Here is a 25,472-nt window from a genome sequence, read left to right on the forward strand (position 1 = left end):
AGCCAGTTGTGTTGGATGTTGTGACGGGAGAAGCCGGACGAGGAAGAGTCTGATAGAAGCCGAGTCCTCGGAGACGTCTCCCCCTTCACCCTCCCCAGCCATGCCGCTCTTCAGCTCCAATCCCTTCGACCAGGATGTCGGTGAGTCAGACGTGGGCTTCGGAGCCCTGGATAGAGACAGGGGCAGGGACGACCCCACGGTCAGCAGATATCCAGGATAGAACATGGACGTGTCTGTATACCAGGGCTATGGAGACTGGAGTAGCCGGCCGTTGCAACCAATCAAAGCGCTGCTTTCATTTTGCAGTCTGCCAGAAGCTGGAATCTGATTGGTTGCTAGGGGCAACTGCTGCAGTCCTCCATTGGACTTGTTTCTGATTGTGTGTGATGGAATAGTCCATAGTGTGGAGGAGGGGGAGCCTCCCCTTAAAAACATAGTGGGGGTCCTGTGCCCTATGTAGAATCTGTGGGATTAATCATACTAGCCAAACCCTGTTTTGGGTAGGTGATCGGGGCTTATAGGACGGCCCCTTTAAGTTGGTATAAAAGTCACAAGTTACCCCCTATCTAAAGGCTAGGGTGCACCTCCCTGATCGGTGGGTGTCCCAGTGACCTCGAGGTCTGGGGTGTCTTACACCTGGTGGTAGTGCAATTACTGCTCCATTAACTTAAATGAGACCCGCCACAGGTGCAGGAGTAGCATTCGGATATCTCTGGCGGTCCCCATTAAAATGAATGTAGCGACGTGCACTGTACGACTAGGCGCCCTGGTAGATCAGTGGTAGGAGCTCCACCTATCAGGAAGATACCCCATGTTTTTGTTTTTTTTTTTTTGAATAGGGTATAATGTGTTCTAACTGGAATATCCCTTTAATAAAAAAATCTATTGTTGGATGTCCCCTTTAAAAGGGTTGTCCGTCACCAAAAGGATTTTTCATACTGATGCTGATCTGTTCGGGTCCTGGTTTTCTGATCCCTATAGATCACATACAGAGGACCTGTTGTGTGGATAGATTACCAATATAAAAAAATTCTATTTTGGACCAGAACACCCCACATGGCGTCCCGCAGCAAAAAAGCGCTTTGTGAAAAACCACGGGAGCAATGCATTGCGGTTCTTCCCGCGGCGCTTTAGGCAGAGGTTTCCTCTGTGGGCTTTCTGTTTCAATTATACCTATAGGGAAACCGGCAATATTTCCGTAGGTATAATTGACGTGCTGCGATTTCCAAAACTGTGCCGGTTTTGGAAATCGCCACGTGTCCGCAGCGTGGTTTTTTTTTACCACAGAATGAGCATGGGATTCACTAGAATCCCTTCCGCTTTGCTCTGACTATAAAATGCTGGCGATTGTTTCTAATGCAGACAAATCGCGCTGCTTATGCCATGTCAGGCCCCGGCCTTAAAGCGGTTATGTGGGGAATAATATTCACTGCACCATAAGGGTCAGTGCACACAGAGTTTTTTGACGCTGACTCTGCCTCAAAATTAGCCCGCAAAAAAAGCCTCACAATTGGGAGGCTTTTTTTTTTTTAGGCGGATTCCGTGTCAAAATCAGCTCCATAAAACTCCGTATGCACTGACTCTAAGGTTATGTTCCCGCGGAGGAACTTGGAACTGTTTTGCATCAAAATCCACTCCATATTCTGCCCGGAATCTGTCTCTGGAAATGAATGAGAGGCAGAATATAAAGTGGATTTTGATGCAAAACAGTTCCAAATTCCTCAGTGTGAACATTCCTTTATGGTACAGTGAATACTTCGCCCAAAGTTATTTGGAGTGTTTTTTTGGAGTAAACTGTTAGAATCGGCATCAGCTTCAGATTCCTTAAGAAATTTTCTGTCTGATAAATTCAGTGTCAAATTCCTCCATGTGAACAGATATACAGCCGGGTCCTTACCAATTCTGCAGCTCTGGTCTCTCTGACACGCCTCCTCTGGGTCACGTGACTGACCCTGCTCTACTCCTGATGCTTGTATGTTGAGTAGAGCAGGCTCAGTCATGTGACCCAGAGGAGGAAGAGATAGAAGACTTCCGGCCCCACAGCAATCTGAAAATGTAAGAACCAGTATGAGAGGGCCCTGGGTGTACTGATCTGGTGCAGCGAGTACACTGCTTAATTCCTTTTATTCCTTGCAAAACCCATTTAAAATCTGGATGCAACTCCTGCAAAGTTTGCCGAGGATTCCTAATACAAATTGCCATAGATTTGCAGCTGAATTACGCCCTGTGAGGATTTCCTCTGATCAGCTGCAGTATGTGCTATAACAGGACTGTGCTGCTGCAGAACTTCTTTATGAAAATGTGAGGTAGTTTTATAGGAATCCATTAGTAAATGGTGGAAGTTCTATATCAGGGGTAGGGAACCTTGGCTTTCCAGCTGCTGTGAAACTGCAACTCCCAACATGCTCCATTCACTTCCATGGGAGTTCCCAGAACAGCAGAGCATGTTGGGAGTTGGCATGCTGGGAGCTGTAGTCTTGCAACAGCTGGAGAGCCATACGTTCCCTACCCCTGTTCTATAGTCTCAAAGTCTACATCAAAATGTCTGCACAATTTTTTTTTTTTTTTATAAATGACTCCCCCTTTTCCTTGTGTCGAGGCCCCTTTGTCGGGTAAAATATGAATTGGTTGATTCAGTGTTTGGTTAGAAGTAGAGGCGCACACCACGTTAAGGACCCATTCAGACGGTCATGTTTGGTCCATGAAATGTAGTTCACGTGGCGGCTGCCATTCCCAAACCAACCATGGCGTATCTGATGGCTGAGGTTGTGAATTTCCAAACTACTGTGGTTAGATCCTCACTATGTGATTGGTGGAGGTTACACAACAAGAGGCCATGGTGCTCACCAGTGCTCCGGCCTCTTCCCTGTCCTGATGATGTCATCGGTCACATGGTACAGCATTAGCTCAGCACCATGTAAGTGAATGAACTGCAATCCCTAGGACGGCCCTGATGTTATGTATGACTCTGTACTTGGTATTCAGGCCGCAGCTGATCTGTGGTGGCGTGACCCCCGCTGATCACCTACTGATCACCTACCCCTGTGGCGTCTTATTTCACCGAGACTCATTTCCTTTCCATCACTATCAGATCAGTGCCGATCCAACACCCTAAGTCCCACCGATCAGCTGCAGTGGTTGAGCGTGTGGCCTCCTCATTACCAGACAGTGCCACACGCTCTGTGGTGGCTCTCTGTGGTATTACACCTTGCTGGGCTGCTGCAGCTCCTCTCACTTTTGCTATTAACTCTTTATAAACCACATGCATTTGCAGTAAAATCACAAGTCAGGATATAGCGCTTGTGTCCTTGGTGCTCGATATGGTGTGAGTACTTAATCTACACTTTTAGTCTTTCCAATTTTTTTTTTCTAATTTTCACAGCAAATTTATAATATCACAATTTGCAAAAAGCTAAATATTACTAATCCCTCTTACAATAGACAAGGGACCTGGTGTACGCCGGCTGGTAGATAAACGGTGCAGTAAAATCATAAATTTGGTGCAAGCAAATATGGACCCCGCCGCCCCATGCTGAGAGTCTGCCAATAATATATATTACAGGTTCACCCTCCCCTAGGGCACACCTATAGTAGATGCCGGGGCTGTAGTGCAGTAAAGCGTCAGGCCATGGCCGGTAGTTACTCAGCAGCTTATATAGTGTATGTAAACGGTGTGTAATGCTGTTCAAAGGTGAAACAGATCCAGATCACAGCACGAGTCACCGCTGGGGCTGAAACTGAATATATCCAGATCCGAGCTGTGACTAATGATTTACTGTACGAGCTGTGCCCAGAAACTGAATGATGGAAAACATTGGCAGCAGCTTATTCCCCTCCTACTATTGAAAACCTGAGCAGAGCATGCATGTGTATTAGGAGCTGGAAGGAATCGCTTTCCTTTGTGCATGGTCCACCTTAAAGGGGTTATCCAGGACTATGATGCTGTGCTCCACTTGCTTATATCCTCTGGTCTCATGGCCTTGCTGAAGTTCAGTCCCAGCTATATAGCATGGCCATGGGAGCGGGAGACATGGCGCTCAGTATCATAGTCCTGGATAACACTAGGTTCACTCTAGCGTTCGGGTTTCCGTAAGGGATCCAAAAAAACCGGAAACCCTATTCGGTTAAAAAGTGGTCATCTGCGGAAACTCACGGACCCCATAGACTATAATGGGACCCGCTGGGTTTCCACTGAAATTGGTAAAGAAAAAAAAGTCCTGCTTACGGGAATTTTCTCTCTGCCTATTTCAAGTGAGTTCTCGAAAACTAGTGAACATAGTGTAACCCTTTAACATCGGGAGGATAGCTGCAGCCAATCAGAATCGGCGTTCAATTGTCCAGTGCCATTTAGGAGATAAAAGTTGAGCTCTGGTTGCGATCACTACCGGGCCAGTATATCTTTTAGGCTGGGTTCACACAGGGATTTTTGGACTGGATTTTGACGCGGAATCCGGTCCAAACAAACGCCTCCCATTGACTTCAATGGGAGCCGTTCACTTCCTTTTTCCGCGAGCGGTTTAACGAAGTGATCTGCCCTTTCTCACCGCGGAATCCGCCGCCCAGTCTGCGACGCGACAATACCCTCCCGACTAGGGCCTAATCCGGAATAGAATGCCGCAACTGGATGCCGGTGCGTCAAATCCGGTCCAAAAATCCCTGTGTGAAACCAGCCTTAGATTGCTTTGCTAACTGGCCTTAAGCATGTTTGGCCTGGATAATATCAGTATCACTGACGTATAATATGGGTGTATTTGTGCGTCCATATCGTGGCTGTAAGTCCCCCGACCAGTCACTGAACTGATTGCCTGATATGATCGGGCTCGGCTGTGCCTGTGACACTGGCCATACGCAGATGGTGATATGTACTGTCTGTCCTCCGGGGCGTCACACACCAAAGAGTTAAGTTATTGCTTTAGTTTGTGTTGGACGCTTGTTAGATGTATCACTCAGCGTTGTTGTGACATGTAGTGAAAGGATTACGATGATGGACCTGTGTATACAGTGTCGGTCCTATGTATACAGTGTCGGTCCTATGTATACAGTGTTTGTCTCAGACCTGCTTATTACAGGGAGTACAACCAGGTCACTACATGTAATAACTGTTTACTTACAAGACATGGAGGCCGCTGACACTTCTGTTCTGACCTTCAGTGACATGTGGTTGCCTATTCGCTATATAGGGCTGTATTCACATGGTAAACTAAGGAAACTGGTTTTTCAAGGCTGTTTTGTACCAGCATGGGACTGGAGTCTGTTAAGTGATCCGTGAAAATGGGCCATGTGAATAGGTGTCAGTCCTATACTGTATACTTGTATTCCAGCCTGCTTCTAAACCTAATGTGAACTGACCCCGACCCCCGGTGACCTTCCTGTTCAGGTTCTGCAGGTTTTAACTTGGTTTTCTTCTTTTTCAGAGAAAGCAACAAATGAATATAACACCTCAGAAGACTGGGGCCTCATCATGGACATATGTGACAAGATAGTCAATACTCCCAATGGGTAAGATTTCCACCCCATTACCCTTCACCTCCATTGATGTCACATTGTATATTATGATGTTTTGGTATTTACCCGCTTTATAATATGTTATGACTTTCCTCTTATCTTTCCCGTTATGTTCCCCGGGGGCTGGAGATATCTGCCGTTAGTTTCGGTAGCGATCTCTGCTGACAGTCTAGCTGGGCTGTGAGGGAACACTTAGGGGAGGGGGGGAGGCGCCCTTCTGAAAGTGAGCAGAGATCGGTGCCGAAACTAACGGCATTGATATCTCTAGCCCCAGGCACGGGACAGGAAAGCCTCACTGCATAGGACAGACCCCCCCCCCCCATCCTGGGACCTCCATTTCAGCCTCCATAACACAGATGGGAGCTAGGTGGTAGAAAGTTTCATCATTTGCAGACCTAAGCGACACCGACTACTTCCTCAATTCGTATAACCTTACAGCTTGTCCTTCTTGGTGTTGCAATCTCAGTGTTGAGTGCAGTTTGCGATGAGACTTACTGACTTTTGCTGTATGTTTGTTTAATAAGCTCACCCTACACATGACTGCAATAGTAGTCTGGGCACACGGGGTCACGGTGAAATGTATGTATAAGGCTTTATGTCTGCACAAAGCACATTGTGTTCCTTTACACCCTTGTTTTTGGCCCACGTTTGATTAATAATCAGTTAGAAATGTTATAACATAAGAAAAAAAAAAATCTTATAAGGTCCCCGTGTCCCACTACCAATGTTCAGGGAATCCCTCTGGTTTTTGTTCCTTTTCCACCTCGCTGCAGCCGCCATTCACAGACCACAGCAGTGGTACTATCATGTATAGCATGAGACCGCTGAGGCTGCAGCACGTCATCCCTCCAGGAAAATGAATACATGTGTATGGCTTGTCAGTTGTCATGTGTTGTGTTCTTGCATTTACAAAAAGTAGCCATTATAAAGAGGTAATCTTACTAGGGACACTCCCGTTCAATATACAGGACTGATACTGTATATCATAACGGAGGCTAACCTATTACGACTATTCGTCATGTACCCCCAGCATAAAAGGGTTTCCCATACTAGTCCTTTAAGTTGCATTGGGGTGCTGTCCGTGTCCCACAGCAGAGAATGAGCATAGGACTGTTTGTGTAGGTGTATGGTCCTCTCCATGTAAAACTAGGGACCCCTTTATGATTATTGGTTTTGCTTGTTTGTTTCCTGTATGCAATCTTAACCAACTTTCTATATAATCCCATTTAAAAATGTCTTATTGTTTTGCTGTTGTAAAGCCTGTTTAACTCCTTCACCTAGCTGGTTTTGTTTTTTTTTAGAGCTTCCGACATCGCTCTAAGACCTCGTTCACACAGGGCAAGAAGGGGCAGATTTTGGTGCTGAATCCTCCTCAAAATCCGCCCTCTCACAATAGCAGTCTATGGAGACCACTAGCGTCCTTTTTTCCGCAAGCGGTTTGTTCCTGCTCACGAAAAAAGAAGCAAGTTGCCCTTTTTTCAGGCGGATTCTTTGGCTGATCCAGCAGCACCCTCCGAACTAGGCCCATTCATTTGGGCTTACTTTGGAGCGGGAAGCCGCGACTGTCGGAAGTCGGGGCAGGCGCATTTTGGCCCTATTCTGACGCAGCTTCCCGAGTCAAAATCAGGACCAAAATACATGTGACTGGGGCCTAACAGTGCACTGCTCCCATCTGTACAGAGGACAGATCACAAAGACTAGGAGAAGGAGAGATTGAGTAGGCTTTGGGTTTATCATTGAAGAGAGTGGAGGGCACTCAAGGCAGACTCTGCCGGAAGAGGGAGGAAGAATCAGACAGTCCTCAGCATCAGTGTCAGTCAGCACCACATTAGAGCATCAGTGTCAGTCAGCACCACATTAGATCCCTCATAGACTGTAGAAGGTAAAACTGATCCTAGAATGAAGCTGCAGTGATGTATGAGAGCTAGTGCAGCATCAGCATCCTCCAGCATGTATTACTAGGTAGAACACGTCCCTATGAGAGTAGTCCACCTATTCTTGCAACCTGAAACTTTTTTTGAACTCTTGATATTATATGTACAACCCATTTTTTTTTCCATGTCAGAGGTGTCCATAGCCTTTACTGTAAGTCTATAGGAATCAGGAGTGGAAATCCATATGGAAGACGTTTGCAGGCTTGGTTTAGTCTACCATGAATCACGTTGACCACTATATTTTGTTTTCCAGAGCAAAGGACGGCCTGAAGGCGATAATGAAAAGGGTTAATCACAAAGTCCCCCACGTGGCCCTGCACGCTCTCACAGTAAGTACATTCCGCCTTCCATTGATTTTCATTCCCTTTCCCAGACATAGCAGTTACTTAACATCCTGCGAGCGATGAAATAGATCTCATCAAAATGGCTTTTTTTTCCGGTGCCTCCGTAGCTATTAGGTGCCTGCGTGTCAAACTGCGGGAAGGCTTTTCATCTAGAAATATGTTCCAGAGATTTTGCCAGCGAAGTGCGAGGCGTTATAAATAAGGTACGTTCATAATTAGCTTCTTCATTTGTTACATTTGTCGCCGCGTCTAACAAAGACGTTATTGATTTATCCTTAACCTTGAATGCGCGGCCTGAAAACCGCCTGAAAACCGGTGATAAAGCCCAGCGTTATGTTTAGACCAGTGCACCCATCATTGCACATTAGGGATATGATAGATGGCTTGTTATAATGACCCGGATATACATGACAATGGGGAAAAACAATGAGAAAATCAGGAAAATGATGCTCAGGTTGTGTGCGCTGTATAGCGGAGATTAGGAAGGTTGGGTTGGTTTTTTTAATGTTCAGCGGTGCTGAAGAGGAAGGACTGTGTCAGCCGGGTGATGTAGAGCATGACGGATGGGGACTCATTTATCAAAGTTGGGCTCTGGTCACATCATTAGATATATACATTGGAAGTATGTGATAGCGGTATTCCCATATCTATCTATCTTGTGCACGCGTTATATCTATCTATCTACACACAGTCCAGTCACATTAGAGTCCTGTCAAAATCCAGAATGACCACCTTTGGCAGAGCGGACCGCCGCGAGACGTGCAGGAAGAAAGGGGATGTTGTGATGATGTCACTGGGATGTTGAGCCATGCCGACTCCAGTGCCTTGGCCAGGTTACGCAGTTGAGCATCCATGGCGCAAACAACCGATCGAGGTGGTCCCACAGATTCTCGATTGGATTCAAGTCCAGGGTATTTGCTGGCCAAGGGAGTACGGTAAACTCATCCTGGTGCTCCTGGAACCACGCACGTACACTGCGAGCTTTACAGCACGTTGCATTGTCCTGCTGGTAGATGCCATAATTTTGCATGTAGGGGTGAACATGGTCCGCAAGGATAGATGCATACTTGTGTTGATCCATCGTGCCTTCCACAATGATGAGTGCACCCAGATGGCTGATGACACGTGCCTCCTGTGATTGGTTATTTAACGTTGACATCAAAAGTAGGCGGCGGTCACATTAATATGACTGGACTGTGTATAATGCATGCTGTGCAGGTTTTCTATAAAGTTTAATAAAGAAAAGTTCACCTACCAGTCAGGCAGGGGGCACTGTTTTGACCTCTGTTGGGTCAGTGTGGGCCTAGGGTTACAGTCACTGTATGTGCTGCAGTTTTCCGTATGTTAAACCTGTTTGAGCGCAGCCTTAGGCCGGGATCACACCACATTTTTGTTAAGGCATGTTTATGGCTTGCTGTATACTGGAAGCAGCAGATACCTCTACAGTGAGATCCTGCTGATTCCCTGTATACTACATGATAGCGTATTTATACTGCACAGTGGCCTGTATATTAGAGATTTTGACTCTTGTTCCTCATGCACTGTGTGTTTGGGATATGAATCACTCAGATCCCAAAATCTTATTATGTTTCAGTCAGTCCTTAAACACCGCCGTGTTGTAATAGGGAAGTAATGAATGACATGTGCGGTCCACAGAGATCAGTACCCAAATATAATGTTACTTACTGATTTCTAGGCCCATCCAAAAGTCTCCGAGAAGCTTAAAGCCATGATGGTGGAATGGTCAGAAGAATTTCAGAAGGATCCTCAGTTCAGCTTAATATCGGCCACCATTAAGTCTCTGAAAGAAGAAGGAGTAACATTTCCCACATCTGGCTCTCAGGTAGGGCGACATTCAGATCTTATCTGATTTCAGGTGTTTGCGGCGGGGCGGTGAGCTGTCGCTTCGCTGCATTCTTTCTTGTAACCTCTCCCTACCGATAGAAGGAATGTGTGCATTAAACCAAATCCTGTCCCTTAGAGCGCCTCAAACACTCCGAAGAACGGCACAGCGAGCACCAAGAGCAAAGAGGACGAAGATCTCGCAAAAGGTAGGCTTTAGTTCTGCCATGACTAGCAGCGCATCGGTAAAGATCTGAGCTTTGTAAATTAATTGGCTGCGATTATAGTGAAGTATAATGTGGGATATATCTTATGGGGCTGCTGTGTACGTTAAAGGGGCGGTCGGACTTCCTTAGGATGGGGCTTTGGTATGTTTAGGAGAGGTCATCTGCTGTGGTCTGATAACATGGACCCGTTGGATCCTGTAGATTTATTGGTCCTGATTCCTGTTTGCAGTCCAAGTGAATGGGCCGAGCTATGATACGGTATACGGCGCTGGTGGCAGAGGTGGTAGCACTCATCAGAACGACCCAATCTCCTAAAACAGATGGTTGGTGTCAGATCTTCACCTGATGACCTGTCCGGAAGATAGATCATCGATTAATAAGCCTGGAGATTGGTGGGCGCTCGTAGGAATCAGCTGTTTGGCCGTATACTGGAGCTGTACAGCTCTGTACACTATGTAGTGGCTGGAAATGTACTCACTGAAGTTAATGGGTGGATTTTTGGCTGATACACATTTCATGTATATGCCCACCCTAAGACAACTGTACTAGCAATGCTCAGAATAGCCACCTATTTACTACATGGGGTGCTAAACTTTGGGTTGCTTCCCCTACAGAGTAATCATAACTATATAGTTTCCCCTTCCTCGCACAACCTATAAGGCTCCTGTAATCCTCTTTTATAGGGATCGCATAACTTTGTACTCTGTAAATTGGGCTTTTTTTGTACTAAAGGAGATATTTATGGAGGCAATAAATGGCTGATATGTGAGGGCTTCCTATCTAGGACCCTATTATAAGGCATGGCATATTTATATACAGCTGCAGCTTATCCAAATCTTTCCTGTTTTCAGCTGATAAGGCCTCGTTCACATCTGCTTTGGTATTCCGTCTGGGGGAGTCGGCATGAGGACCCACTTCCTCCCAAAATGGAATACCGAACGCAACTGCAAGCGTATAATGGGGTCCGTGTGCTTGCCGCCAGATCTCCGCAGAGATCATGCGGTCAGGAAAGTACTTCACAATCTACTTTCCTCTCCCATGATTGGTGCGGGCAGCGTGTGACAAGCACACGTACCCAATTATAGTCTATGGGGTCCATGTGCATTCACTGCACACCGCTTGCAGTTGCATTTGGTATTCCATTTGGGGGGGGGGGGGGTGCTCATGCGGACTCCCCTGAACGGACGCCGAACACAGATGTGAACGAAGGGTAACTCTGTAAATGATGCAGATGATCTCAGTGCCATGTGAAAGCTGAGAATCTCATCTATGATATGACACCAGACTCACTATTCTATTCTGTGTTTATATAATGTCGGAATCTAGCTGTTAGAAGTGATTCGCCTCTCTAGCCTCAGCTACCGTGTCCGTAGCAGACAATACACTGTGTAGTTGTTGTGACTCACTATTGCAGCTTAGCTCTAGGTGGGATACATAGGTGGATATACTAGACATGAGGCATTTATCTCCATCTACTGAGCATTCATGTCTGTGTTAATAGTAAATGTATTTTGCCCCCCCACAAATTCCAGCGATTGAGTTATCTCTGCAAGAGCAAAAGACACAACCCTCAGAGACCAAAACCTTATACCCGACTGTGGACGCACAACATGAGAGTCAGAAGATGCCCAGGAAGGTGCGAGCACTGTACGACTTTGAAGCTGTGGAGGACAATGAGCTTACCTTTAAGAGCGGAGAGATCATAATCGTGCTGGATGATAGGTGAGGAGGACGATCGCTTAAAGGGGTGTTATGGTAACTTATCTCTTACCTACAGGACAGAGGCTACTGTCTGACTACTGAATCCTTGCTGGCCCAGTTCTCCTGTAGGTGGGCTCATACGTGTGTGCTCAATAGCTGAGCAGCAATCCTATAGAAATGAATGAATCGGTAACGCACATGCGTGACCTGCTGCTCCATTCCTGTTCTTGTGAACTGTAGGGACACTCTACTCTCTCTACTCTGTAGTCCAACACTCAGGACCCCACGAATCAGCTTTTTGAAGTGCTTCACAGGCTGTGGGACTTCACATTCATTGGTTATGTGGCCTGTTTGCAGCTCAGCCCAATTCAAGTGAACGTGCTCAGCTGCCATACCAGGAGCAGCCACTATGCAATGGACGGCGCTGTGCTTAGTAAGCACTAAAGAGGCTGCATTTCCTATGTGAAAGCAGCATGCTCTTCAAACAGCTGATCAGTGTGAGGCCTGGGTGTCGGACCCTGCTAACCTTTAAAGGGATCCTATTATTCAGACGACATTTTTTCTAAAGACCACGTCGGAATAGCCTTAAGAAAGGCTATTCTTCTCCTACCTTTCGTTGTCTTCTCCGCACTGCCGTTCGCCTACAATCTTGGTTCTTATCGGTATGTAAATTAGCTCTCTCGCAGCACTGGGGGGGGGTCCCCAATACTGCGAGAGAACTCTCTCCAGCGCCGCCGCTTCTTCTTCAGTAGCGTCATCTTCAGCCTCTTCTTCCAGCGGTGGCTTGTAGCTTCTAAGGCCTCTGGCATTGGGCAGAGCAGACTTAGTATTGTAAGCGTCCTTTTTCTCAGGGCCTGTGGGCATGCGCAGTCTGCTCGGCCCGAGGCCTAGAAGTAAGACACCGCCGGAAGAAGAGAATGAAGAGGCCGTTCCTGACAAAGATGGAGGCGGTGCTGGAGAGAGTTCTCTCGCAGCATTGGGGACGCCCCCAGTGCTGTCTGAGCGCTGGGGCCCGCCCCCAGTGCTGCGAGAGAGCTAATTTACATACTGACAAGAACCGGGATTGCAGGCGAACGGCGGCACGGAGAAGACAACGAAAGGTAGGAGAAGAATTGCAGTGCAGATCCTGTTACTTAAATAGGAGCGGGGCTACGTGTGTTCTCCGTTCACTAGCCTCTTCTGTCAACCAAAGGCTTCTGTGTGGAGCCCGGGTGTGATGTTCGGCCTATATTCTACTAGAGTCCTGCACTTACCCGATTTTATCCCATGTTCATTTGTAGTGACACCAACTGGTGGAAAGGAGAAAACCACAGAGGTGTTGGATTGTTCCCATCAAATTTTGTCTCTACAGCCTTAAATGTGGAGCCTGAAGCCGGTAAGTAACATTGCAGATGGGATAACATGTACAGATAATGGCTGCCACTTGATGGTGGTCAATGTCTCATTGCCAGTTATTGGTTATTTAGTCTATAGTAATATGTCTGTACCATGTGACATTACCTATAGCCTCAGTATTGGGTTGATAGAGGCTCCAACTAGCACCGGGCATGACTGATCTACGAAGAGGCCGAAAACTGGCATAGCGGGATACATAATGGGTGTAATAGAGATCTGTGATACTGCAGCGGAGACCGTATTCATCTATAAAGTATGTAAGAAGATAATAGCCAGTACCATAACGTATATTTATCTCATGACCTACATCAGAAACCTGGTGAACTACACTATTTCTGCCATGGGTGGCGCCATCACTTGGCTCCGCCCTGCCGCTAATTTGTTCATGAACGGTTATATTATTGGAGGACAGGAGGCATCCTGTATTATAAATGTCACAAGTAGTTGCAAATAGCAGCAGCGTGTGAGCCGGGCCCAACAGATGGCCGCTGTGTTCTTCGTTTTCTCTGCTTCCTGAGCAGAAAATGTTAATTGATGTCCGTCTAATGAGGCGCTGAGAAGATACTCCGCCCTGGTATCGGCACTCTACAGTCACACTTTATAGAGGTATGGAAATAGAAAGCGGCCGAGACTTCGGGTACAGACTGATCTGCACGCAGCGTCTCCTTTAGTCGCGACTATTGATGTCTTATTAATCCGGTCACCACTTAATTCCCTGGCAGACATTTGCAGCCATAAATGGAGAACATACTAATGGGTTAAATGGCTGTTCATTGTGGTTGAAGGGGATGTCTATGTGAAGCCGCCTTGAGTGGACAGACTGGATGGTTGGAGTAGGGGAAGGTCTGACTGTCTTCGCCTCCCTTACGGTGACCATTCAGATCAACAGTGCTGTGTCCTAGCTAGTAAAGGGAGGCCACCTCCGGGTCCAGACCAAAATACGGATAGCTGTGCAGTGCACCGGCATCCAGTCTCGCACTCCGCTCCGGATTAGGCCCAAATGAATGGGTCTAGTCGGGAGGAAGTGTCTCCAGGCGGACACCGCGAGGCGAATCCACCTGAAAGAATGAGCATGTCGCTTCTTTTTCCAGGAGCCGGAACAAATGGGTCCTAGAAAAAAGAACTGACCGGCTTGCAATGATTTCAGTGGGAGCCGTGTTTTTGGACAGCATTTTGAGGCGGCTACGGCCTCAAAATCCTGACCAAAAAACCCTGTGTGAACCCGGTCTAATCATTCCTTCTGAACCTCCTGTTCTTAGTGTGGAGAGGGGATTTAGCAGATGGTCTATACCTCCAGCGTCACTTATGTCCTGAAATCTAACAGCCTCACCCCTTTACCCTGACATCATGACACCACCATACACATTAGGCCCCACTGAAATCAATGAACTTGTCTAATGATGATGTAATTTATTTGGGCATCTTATGGCGGTTTACTTTATTAGCACGTCTGGTGCATGGTCTGTGGCCACCTTGTATGTACAATATTGTGTTTGTCACTTACCTCCATGGTTATACTTACCGCTATGACTCGTCACACGCCTCTTCACTGCATTGTACGTTTATTTTACAGCTGCTGACAACTCTCCCGCCTCTGAAGAGGTCCTCGAAGCCGCAACAAAGTCAGAACCTGAGCCCGTGTACATAGATGAAGTACGTTCCTTTTTTATAATATATCTCTAGACGTTTTATGCATTTTACAGTCTAACGACATAGAACTACTTACCAAGCACAGCGCCATATGTTGTATAGTGGCCATGTTTGGTATTGCAGCTTATCCCCATTCGTTTGAATAGGAAGTGGAGCTCACGGTCTCAGTCCTGAGAACCCCTTATGGCATGATGTATATTTATTCAGTGGGGTTCTGACCTTAGACTCCCACTGATCCTGGTGGACACCGACGTACACCCACTCTTATTCACGTTGATGGGAGCATTGGAGATAACCAAATGCCTTCACAGCTGTGGTAAAACACCCCTAATTCTCAGTGGGGGTCTCAACAGTCAGACCCCCACCAATCAATGATTTAACCGTTATCCTACAACTTGTGTGGTCCCCATGGTCAGACACCCACCAGTCTTACTTTACAGGAGATATCCCTTTAAGTCACATGGCCTGCTGAAAGAACATAATGGCCGTGGTGAATATCCCATCGCAATACAACACAGTAAATACTGAGAATAATGGAATGAATAAATCTCTTACTCTTTTCCAGGAAAAAATGAACCAGACATTACATTTACTTCAAAGCATCGATCCTACAGACCCCAAACCAGATTCGGTCACCCTCCTTGACTTAGAAGGTAGTGTATTATGCAGACCATGCTTCGCCTATGTCCAGCTCTCCATGAAATACTGGGTGTGAAGGGAATGTGGAATGTAGGAGGAGAGGGATTAGACATTGTACATTGGATAGCTATTGCATTGGTATATATGGAAGAGTTGGAGAGGCATACTGTCCCAGCCGATGTGACCTAAGGCAGAGGGAGGCAAATTGCACCAAACCAGCGTCCAGTCTCAGGTTTCTGTCTTCTGCAGGCAGAAGACTGAAACCTGTCAGACCGTGTCCGGCCGTGATCGTTTTGTGCTATCCGCAGCAAAACTGTTTTTTTTTTTTAAATCGGACACAAAGTCCTGCATGTCCGACTTTGTGTCCGGTTAAAAAAAAAAAACAGTTTCGCCCCGGAGAGCACAAAGCGGTCACTGTCGCTCACAGCTGGGCACTTTGGGTTTGAAAAATACCTGCAGGTTTCAGTCTCGTGCCCAGTTTCGGACAGGAAACTGAAACCTGAAAGCAGAGACCCCGGGCGCAGATGTGATCTAGCCCTGAGGAGTTGAAACTTACTTACCTGGTCTGAGCGGATGCTCACGGTGGACCTTGGGGTTCCAGTCACATCATGACCCCAGGTCACATGATCAGAAGCAGCCTTCTGCCCCCTTCTTACTTCCTTGATCTCACGGGTATTTAATTACCTGGGCTATGGGAGCTGCCTGACTATAGTAAAGGGCGGGGAGGGTTAGAACTTACACATTGATGACCTGTCTATGTACAATCGGTGGGATCTGACACTCAGAAACCAGTCCTCCCCCCATATAAGCTGAAACATTTGAGTGAGTGCTGTGCCACTTCACTGAATACCCAGCAGAGCGCCATTCATAATGTTGTGGCTTTGCCTGATATTGCAGCTTAGCCCCATTCACTTGAATGGAGCACAGTTGCTGTTGTACCATATGACTGTTGAACTGTGCACTGTATAGCAGAGTTGTGGACTAGAAGACGGTAGATGTCATGTTTTTACTTCTTATATCCTTTCTTTTTTAGATGTCTGTCAACAGATGGGCCCGATGATTGATGAGAAGTTAGAGGAGATTGACAGGTGAGTCCTAAAACACAAACCTGTTACCTGTCTACAGGATAGAGGATAAGTGTTGCAAGGACTGGGGGTCTCCGGCTTCACTGGATGAGTGTGTGCATAGAGAGGCATGAAGTCAGGGATTATAAATGACAGGCTGCCAAATCTAGAGCGTTTTATGACAGTCTGAGTATTGGCGGATCCACTTGTTAGGCGGCATCAGTATTACACCGGCGACATGCTTGCACTTCCATGGCCCAGAGCATACACTGTGAACCTGTATTTTCTGCTACTTACCTGCTGTGCTTGTTGTCTGCGCTTTGGATCGTCTTTGTAGTTCTAAGTCTCCCACCGTTGTCTCTGCAGGAAACATTCAGAGCTGTCTGAGCTGAATGTGAAGGTGCTGGAAGCTCTGGAGCTCTACAACAAGCTGGTGAACGAAGCGCCAATGTATTCTATGTACAGCAAGCCTCCGCCGCAGACACAGTACACGCCAACGTCTCTAGGGGTCACCATGCAGGTTTGGGCACCTTCTTCAATTTGTTACCATTTGTTAGACAAAGATCATTTCAACCGAATGAGACGGCATGTTCAATACAAAGTCTGTGTTACGGGATCCAGTGGAGGGAAAGGGCCTTTAAAGTGCTGATGCCCTTTGACACCACTCAGAGATTTCCGTTCTAAAATCTAGCACAGTATTCTGAACTTCAGTTCTGCTTAGGGCGGGTTCACATCTGCGCCTGTGCCCGAGAAACTGGACAGGGGACGGAAACCCGACGGTCAGTTTTCAAACCCATTCACTTGAATGGGTTTGCAAAGTGGCTGCCCGTGAGCGTTTTGTGCCTGTTGGCGGCGAAACCATTTCTTTTCTTTTTTTTTTTTGACCGGACACAGTCGGACATGCAGGACTCCACTGATCTGCATGCTATGGCCTATTCTACGGTAAGGGATCTCTTGCCTTTGTGGGAAAAGCCCTTTAATAACCCTGCTGCACACCAATGAAGAGGGTGGAGCTTAGCCAAGAGGGTGTGGCTTAAACCTTATGTCCTGCTCCAGCCAGTTGTCTTACAGCCAGACACAAGACGAGGATGAGGATGGCTGAGTTCTTAGGAAGGTTTACCTATATAACACTATGTAACACATTTTTATTTTTGCTTTGTTTTAATAATGTTATTTTCTGATTATTTAGATCTGATAAGAATATTAAATGCTAATTTCAGCTCATAATCATTGCTTTTAGTACCAGGACATCAATATTTTAAAATCATATATTTTAATTAACAAACCTATCCTATGTCTAGATGTTGGTGAAATATTCTAGACTGTTCTGAAAACTTCTAACGTCTTCGTCATTCTGGCTGTTGGTAGAACATTCTAGACATCTGTGTTTTTACTATATAAGCGCGTCTGCTGGACAGTAGTACTTACTGTAATTGCAGTTATAGCGTGATAGTGGATAGCGATATAGTGTGATAGTGGATGGCGATATAGTGTGATAGTGGATGGCGATATAGTGTGATAGTAGATGGCGATATAGTGTGATAGTGGATAGTGATATAATGTGATAGTGGCTAGCGATATAATGTGATAGTGGATAGCGATATAATGTGATAGTGGATAGCGATATAGTGTGATAGTGATATAGAGTGATAGTGGATAGCGATACAGTGTGATAGCGGATAGCGATATAGTGTGATAGCGATATAGTGTGATAGCGATATAGTGTGATAGTGGATAGCAATATAGTGTGATAGTGGATAGCGATATAGTGTGATAGCGATATAGTGTGATAGTGATATAGAGTGATAGTGGATAGCGATACAGTGTGATATCGGATAGCGATACAGTGTGATAGCGGATAGCGCTATAGTGTGATAGTGGATGGCGATATAGTGTGATAGTGGATAGCGATATAGCGTGATAGTGTGATAGCGATATAGTGTGATAGTGGATAGCGCTATAGCGTGATAGTGGATAGCGATATAGCGTGATAGTGTGATAGCGATATAGTGTGATAGTGGATAGTGATATAGTGGATAGCGATATAGTGTGATAGTGGATAGCGATATAGCGTGATAGTGGATAGCGATATAGTGTGATAGTGGATAGTGATATAGTGTGATAGCGGATAGCGATATAGTGTGATAGTGGATAGTGATATAGTGTGATAGCGGATAGCGATATAGTGTGATAGTGGATAGCGATATAGTGTGATAGTGGATAGTGATATAGTGTGATAGCGGATAGCGATATAGTGTGATAGTGGATAGTGATATAGTGTGATAGCGGATAGCGATATAGTGTGATAGTGGATAGCGATATAGTGTGATAGTGGATAGGGATATAGTGTGATAGTGGATGGCGATATAGCGTGATAGTGGATAGTGATATAGTGTGATAGCGGATAGCGATATAGTGTGATAGTGGATAGCGATATAGTGTGATAGTGGATAGGGATATAGTGTGATAGTGGATGGCGATATAGCGTGATAGTGGATAGTGATATAGTGTGATAGTGGATAGGGATATAGTGTGATAGCGGATAGCGATATAGTGTGATAGTGGATAGGGATATAGTGTGATAGTGGATGGCGATATAGCGTGATAGTGGATAGTGATATAGTGTGATAGTGGATAGGGATATAGTGTGATAGTGGATAGCGATATAGTGTGATAGTGGATAGGGATATAGTGTGATAGCGGATAGCGATATAGTGTGATAGTGGATAGGGATATAGTGTGATAGTGGATGGCGATATAGCGTGATAGTGGATAGTGATATAGTGTGATAGTGGATGGCGATATAGGGGATAGTTATATAGTGTGATAGCGATATAGTGTAAGAGCAAGTGCAGCAACTGAATGGGACTGAGAAATACATTGTGTAGTTAGATGCATCACGAGGCTGTAAGCGTTCTGCTGACTCGTTTTGCTACATATGTGGCAAATTCATCAAGACGTGAGCCAAGAAATATTCAATGAGAACATCGGTCAGGATGTGTGACGCCTATAAGGTATACTTCGGAGTACAGGTTGGAGACCAGGACAAACCATGGGCACCTCACTACAGTTGTGAGGAGGAGGAAGAACCATGAATTTGGCGCGAGCCTACCGACCACTCAACCAACTGCTACTTTTGCATGGTCGATCCTTCCAAACGTCAAAGTGGCAAAAATGCTCCTCCAGTGGCGTGTCCTGATATCCCATCACCAATTGCTCCAGTACCACACGGCACTGAGCTCCCCATACCTGCACCTCCTGAAAGAAATCAGCCATCAGAAGAAAGTGGCACATCAGATTGTGCGCAAGTACCACAAAATGGGCTGCAGGATGTCTCTTAAATTTCACATTCTTGATGCACACCTCAACGAGTTTTTTTTTTTTTTTTTGTAGATTATGAGCCCCATATAGGAATCACAATGTATTTTTCTGACAGTTTGTTATTGTATATGTATATCAGACATTTATTGTTTTCGATGTCCTGGTCATAAAAACAAAGTTGATTAATAATAATAATTAGTATTTTCTGTAATCCCAACCTACGCACTGTTAGGAAATAATATTTGACGAACAAGGACAAAAACTCCGTTACACAGTGTCAGTCTCCGTCTTATACGAGACAAGTGAGGAAGCGCCAGAATTATTTTTAATTTTTTTGGTATTTTTTTCTAGTGTTCCTGGAAGAGGAATTGTTTTTGAGTTAATCATTAATATAATTTTGGTCCCTTCTGCTTAATATTAATATGCAAATTACTCTCAGGACTCAGTTCAGGGTTTGGCATAATCCCTTGTTACAGGATTTGGTTCACAGCTGAATTACAGACCGTGTTTTTGGCGGCCCCCTTCTTCATCATTGGCTATTTCTCCGTACTGAGCTCTTCCTGACATCAAAAACAAGGCAAAAAACCCCATATATATATATTAATATTAATATATATCTATATCTATCTATCTATCTATCTATATACCTATTTTTAGAATTTAGAAGAATTTTTGGTGAGTTTATTAAGAAAAGAAAGTGAATCCCTGACCACTAAGCCAAAGCATGCGGTGTATGGAAATTAATACAGAGCCAGACATCCCCTTTAAGTCTCAGAGTAGTTGACCCGTGTAAGTCAGACGCTTTCTGAATAATGGTGGTCTTCTTGGATTTCTCACTGCGGCTCCAGCGCTGATCTCTGAACAGCAGTAAATTGGATTCGGATCCTTTCATACACCTGGCAGGATGACGTCTTTGGCGTCTTTTGGAAGCGGCCGCTTTGATCTTATTCCTCATTCGCTGTTTTTATTCTGACCCACGACGCTGACATCAGGGGGCAGCGCTTGTTAACAAGGGAGTCTTTGTTCACAGGTCTTGGCTCTGGGGGCCACGGAGACGTCTCCTACGGGTTCTATTTTTAAGTTACCTGGTTGTCATCCTCAGTGTGCCCCCCCTCCCCCATCTTCTTCCACCCCCCACCCCCATCTATACACTTGCACAGTTCTCTTTGTCAGTCCTGGCTCTTTATATCACAGCTGGATCCTTTCTAACCCACCTGGTAATATCTGGTGCAGCACCGAGGATGTCACGCAGTTCAGTCAGTTTTGCGTGGACTTCGTAGCGACGTGGCGGTTTTTGGTTTAATCTCTCTAAGTGCAGGCATTTTTGCAGCCTTTTCATTTGCGTGCAAATTTTTTCAACATCTTCCTGTAGAAAGCCGAAGGTTATTGGTTAAAAATCCTCTACCGTTTTGTGTGCAAAGCTCCCATACAGGGCTATGTGCCTGTAGATTAGCAGGGAGAGGAGGCAGAGAAGGGCCTATACCTATGGAATAGCAAACTATGCTGAAATATAGGTGACCCAGCCCAAAGGAGGCCAAAAGAACACTGTTTTTGGCCTTGGTCTGGTGAACGTGGCCCACAGCAGGGGTGTAGCTATAGGTGGTGCAACGGTAGCAGTTACTACAGGAGCCTGAGGGTACCCGAAAAATGACACAGAATTAGAGATGAGCGAGTACTGTTCGAAACGGCCGTTTCCAATAGCACACACCCATAGGAATGAATGGAAGCGGCCGGCACGCAGGGGGCTAAGCAGCCGGCCGCCGGCTACGTCCATTCATTCCTATGGGTGCGTGCTATTCGAAACGGGAGTTTCAAATAGTACTCGCCCATCTCTACACAGAATATATACCACTATTCAGGGGCAACACAGTGGTTCGGTGGTTAGCTCTGCAACCTTGTAGCACTGGAGTCCTGGGTTCGAATCCTGCCAGGAGCAAAATCTGCAAGGAGTTTGTATGTTCTCTCCGTGTTTCCGTGGATTTCCTCCCATACTGCAAGGACATACTGATAGGAAAAAAAATGTACATTGTGATCCCAATATGGCTCCACCATGTGAAAAGATGGATGTAACTGTGTAAAACATGTGGTTTGATAGCAGAATCTTACCATGTCCTTGTCCTCTTCTAGGGCTATCCTGGCCAGCCTCAGGGTGGTAGCTATATGGTGCACGCTATACCCCAGGTGCATCCTCCGAATCTCTCTCAAGGATACAACATGAACCCCGATCAGATCGGCCCGCTGAGATCTCTACCACCACACGTCAACTCTACAGTGACCACCCAGTCCGCTCAGACGCCATATTTGAGGTAATCTATTTGTCTTTACCATTGATTTCTCAATTTAAAGGGGTTGTCCAGGTGTACTCTCCTGTCCTATCTGACATCTGGTGTGGAGAGATGTCACTGCACTCTGAGGGACAGTCACTGAGACTGTTGTATGACTGTCCTACATGGGTCCCTGGCTGATCAGCTGTATGAAGAGGCTGCAACATTCACATCAGCACTGCAGCTTCTTCAGCACATACCTAGCACAGCGCCGTCCCTTGTATAGTGGCTGTCCTTGGTATGGCAGTTTATTATAGTCACTTGAATGGGACTGAGCTTCGATCAGGCCACTTAACCGGTGAGCCGTTTCAAATAGATGATCAACAGAGGTCCAAGGTGTTGGACCCCTACAGACCTGTCCTCAGTTTTAAGGTCCTGGAAACCCCCTTTAATGGGACCCATGTATGACCCTTGTTGGGCATTGTCTGACTACATCAGGAGCTGTCCCGCCCATATTCCTACTACCTGCCATCTGGTAGGAGAGTACGCCCGGACTACCCCTTTAACATCTCTCTCAGATATCAGAATGTTCTTTTTCCTTGTATTCGCAGCACCGGACATGACGCGGCTTCAAATCCTCAATATTCAAATTACGGCCAGCCAATGGGAATGTCCGCCGACATGTCCGCCTATCAGAACACTACGTCATCCCTGCCTCCAGGACCGGGCTACACAATGGCCGCCCCCTTACACTCTATCCCTCAACAAGCCCCAAATTACTACCAGCAGCCCCTCCTCTGAGACTGTAACCCTTTAAAGACCTCTGTCCATCTAACTCTGTGTGTATCAGTCTCTTAAAGGAAAACTTTCAAGACATTTTACAACATTCCACCGTTTAGTTCTACACAAAAAGTTCAGTAACTTTGCAAAATCTTCGCTTTGAGTTTGTTGTACTGAATATTATTTCATGTTTTAGCTCATTATTATTTTTTTTTTTTATCTCTGCTGCTTCCTCGTCACCACAGAGGCAGCACCGGTCACATGACTGACTACGTTGCGTTGTCTGTTTCCAAGGGCAAGCGGGCGCTAGATGGAGAAAAGTCACAATGTAACTTGGAATCGGCGTAAAAATACAAAGTGTTTGTAAAGTTACTTGACTTATTATATAGATTTGAACCGTGACATGTTGTTTAAAGGGGAGGTGAGCCTTAAGGGGGCATAATCCAGTGAATAGGTAATATGTGCTACATCAATGGGTGTCTGATCTCTGATCCCCCATCTGAATGGGGTGACTGTCACGTGGGGATGGGGCACAGTGGTTTTTGTCAGTCCCATAGCGTTTGGATGGAGCGGCAGCACACGTGCTGATCAGCTGCTCCGTTCTAACAGGAAACCCATTTTGGTCAGTGATTGAGGTCCTAGTCCTAGTGATAAATACTTAGAACTGTAATGCCCCTTTAAGTCCCCGCTCCACCATAATACATCTGAATATTATTTAATAGATCCAACCACAATCAGGTCTGAGATTCCAACATGCGGCGTGCGCGGTCTTGCCGGGCACAAGAGCCCTCCCTCTGACTATGAGGTTGGTGTGGCGCTGCCTTGTGCCGAGGCTCCAGCTGCAGCGGGTGACATCGTAATTACCAGAGCAGAATTTTGCCAACTGCTTCAATTAGAGGAATTATAAATAGCCGAGCTTTTATGTGCCATGTGATGAAGCTGAAAGGCTGGAAAGGTGCAACCGGCGCTCATTCTCCTGCCGTCACCTTCCCCGTGTCTTCTAACAATAGTAAGGCGGCGTACCCGATGAAGACTTATTCACTGCGGAGAAAGAGCTCGCTAGTGTTATTAAAGGGGACCTCTTTATAGGACTGATGCCCTGATCATGTAGGACTCGGGATGTGCTTATGTAAAGACTACCAAGGCTTGGACATGCTGTGCCCTTCCTCTGGGGGCACCCTTGAGTGCCCATATACATAGTGGCATGGGCGTGCACCCTAAGTGTCATTAAAAGCTTGAAGATAGGTCACTAATATCAAGTCTGTGATCTGCAGTAACTGATCTGGCCACTACACAGAGAACAGCGCTGTCTGCTTCCTGCTCCATCTTGTGCATTACACAGGTTGTGACTGGTATTACAGGTTAGGGCGAGTCCCCAGTCCACCAATGTAAATGGAACTGTGGCCATTCACAAGGCTCCTGGGTATGAGAAAAAGTTCCTGGACACCCCCTTAAAATCGCTTTAATGTGACCGAACCGCAATACCAGACATAGCCTGTGGACAAGGGTGGCGCTATTTCTAGGAAGTCTTTTTGTCAATTCGTTTAAAACTAAGACATTTTGCACATTAGAAATTAGAAAAATCTTTGAACCTCTCTTTATTAGAGGTTGTATTTTTGTTTGGGGGCAGGGCACTTAATTGCTCCTCCCCAAGGGCAGCGGATGTCTCCCGCTGCCCTTGGGAGGACGGTGGCTCCTCCTCTTGTCCTGTGTGTGAATGGCGTCCACCAGCACCGTATATGAACTGTGATGTATTTGCCCACGTCAAAAACAAAAAAACTTTTTGCTGACACCGAAGCCTTTTTGTACGCCGCTCCGTTGTCAGGTTTTTTCATGGTGGCGAACCTGTTTATTTTTTCTGTAGCCTTTGTAGTTGCCGACTAGAGCGCCACCCTGTGGAGGTGACTGGTTGTATATGGCGATTTGATAGAAACTGTGACATAGAAAACCGCACCTTAAAGGAGAACGAATGTTCTGGAAGTGCCTCTGCAGGGGTTGTGCAGGATTGGAAGACATGGCTTGAAACAGCGCCACGCATGGCCTCAGGTTGTCCGCGGTATTGCAGCTGAGCCCTATTCACTTCGATAGAACTGAATTTGAAGACGCCGCCATGTTTGTTTTTTTTTTACCCTGCACAAGCTTGCACAGTAGAGGCAGAAAATTTATATATTTTTTATGTGACTTCAAGCAATTACCCCAATCTGTTTACGAGTGATAGAAATTGGGGCAAATGATTATATTACTTGCTGATGAAAACCTGATATAATTGATACTTGCCAAGAGCAGGGGGTTCTAGGACCACCCGTTGTGGCCGTCTATCTCATCCTGCTGATGGCACCCGGGTAGGATTGTGATCTCTGTGTGTTTGCTGTCCAATATTAATGCGAGTATACATGAGTGCCAAAACAGCGCCACACCTGACCACAGGTTGTACATGGTATTGCAGCTCAGCCCTATTCACTTCAGTGAAGCTCAGCTGCCATTCTAGACACAACCTGTAGACCGTCACGGTTCTGTTTTTGGAATAAGACGGTCATGTTTTTCTAATTCTGCACCCCATCAGTCCTGGCTTCTTATAGAATAACAGATGGCAGAGACGATGACATCACCGAGAGACCTGTGACATCATCCGTCTCCAATATCAGCAAAGGGGTTCACTTCTGTAACATTGCAATAGGAATCATTGTTTTCCAAGTTTTAAGTGACTGCTCACACCCGCTCTGTTTTTTTCTTTATTCCTCATCGCTGTCCTGTCCAATTTCATCCGACCTATAAAACCCCGCCCCCAACGCGTATCGGCCGAGTG

The 25,472-nt window shown here is 46.0% G+C and overlaps 1 protein-coding gene across 1 annotated transcript; it reads left to right on the forward strand.

Moving 5' to 3' along the window:
• Positions 1–25,267, forward strand: STAM2 (signal transducing adaptor molecule 2). The gene is made up of 14 exons (XM_075284409.1): positions 1–140; positions 5,415–5,499; positions 7,693–7,768; positions 7,891–7,986; positions 9,480–9,626; positions 9,765–9,834; positions 11,385–11,574; positions 12,834–12,928; positions 14,522–14,601; positions 15,164–15,251; positions 16,271–16,325; positions 16,668–16,821; positions 21,750–21,928; positions 22,498–25,267. The coding sequence occupies exons 1-14, from the start codon at positions 101–103 to the stop codon at positions 22,685–22,687; spliced, it is 1,545 nt and encodes a 514-aa protein (XP_075140510.1). The 5' UTR covers positions 1–100; the 3' UTR covers positions 22,688–25,267.
• Positions 25,268–25,472: the final 205 nt, after the last annotated feature.

This window comes from Leptodactylus fuscus, chromosome 8 (assembly GCF_031893055.1).
Source record: "Leptodactylus fuscus isolate aLepFus1 chromosome 8, aLepFus1.hap2, whole genome shotgun sequence".
NCBI classification, from domain to species: Eukaryota; Metazoa; Chordata; class Amphibia; order Anura; family Leptodactylidae; genus Leptodactylus; species Leptodactylus fuscus.

Bases quoted from the DNA above. Each gene is read 5' to 3' on its own strand.
- STAM2 (XM_075284409.1), top strand. From the start codon at position 101: ATGCCGCTCTTCAGCTCCAATCCCTTCGACCAGGATGTCG. The intron at 11,575-12,833 runs GTGAGGAGGACG...GTTCATTTGTAG, and splicing joins ATAATCGTGCTGGATGATAG to TGACACCAACTGGTGGAAAG. The intron at 15,252-16,270 runs GTAGTGTATTAT...TTTCTTTTTTAG, and splicing joins CACCCTCCTTGACTTAGAAG to ATGTCTGTCAACAGATGGGC.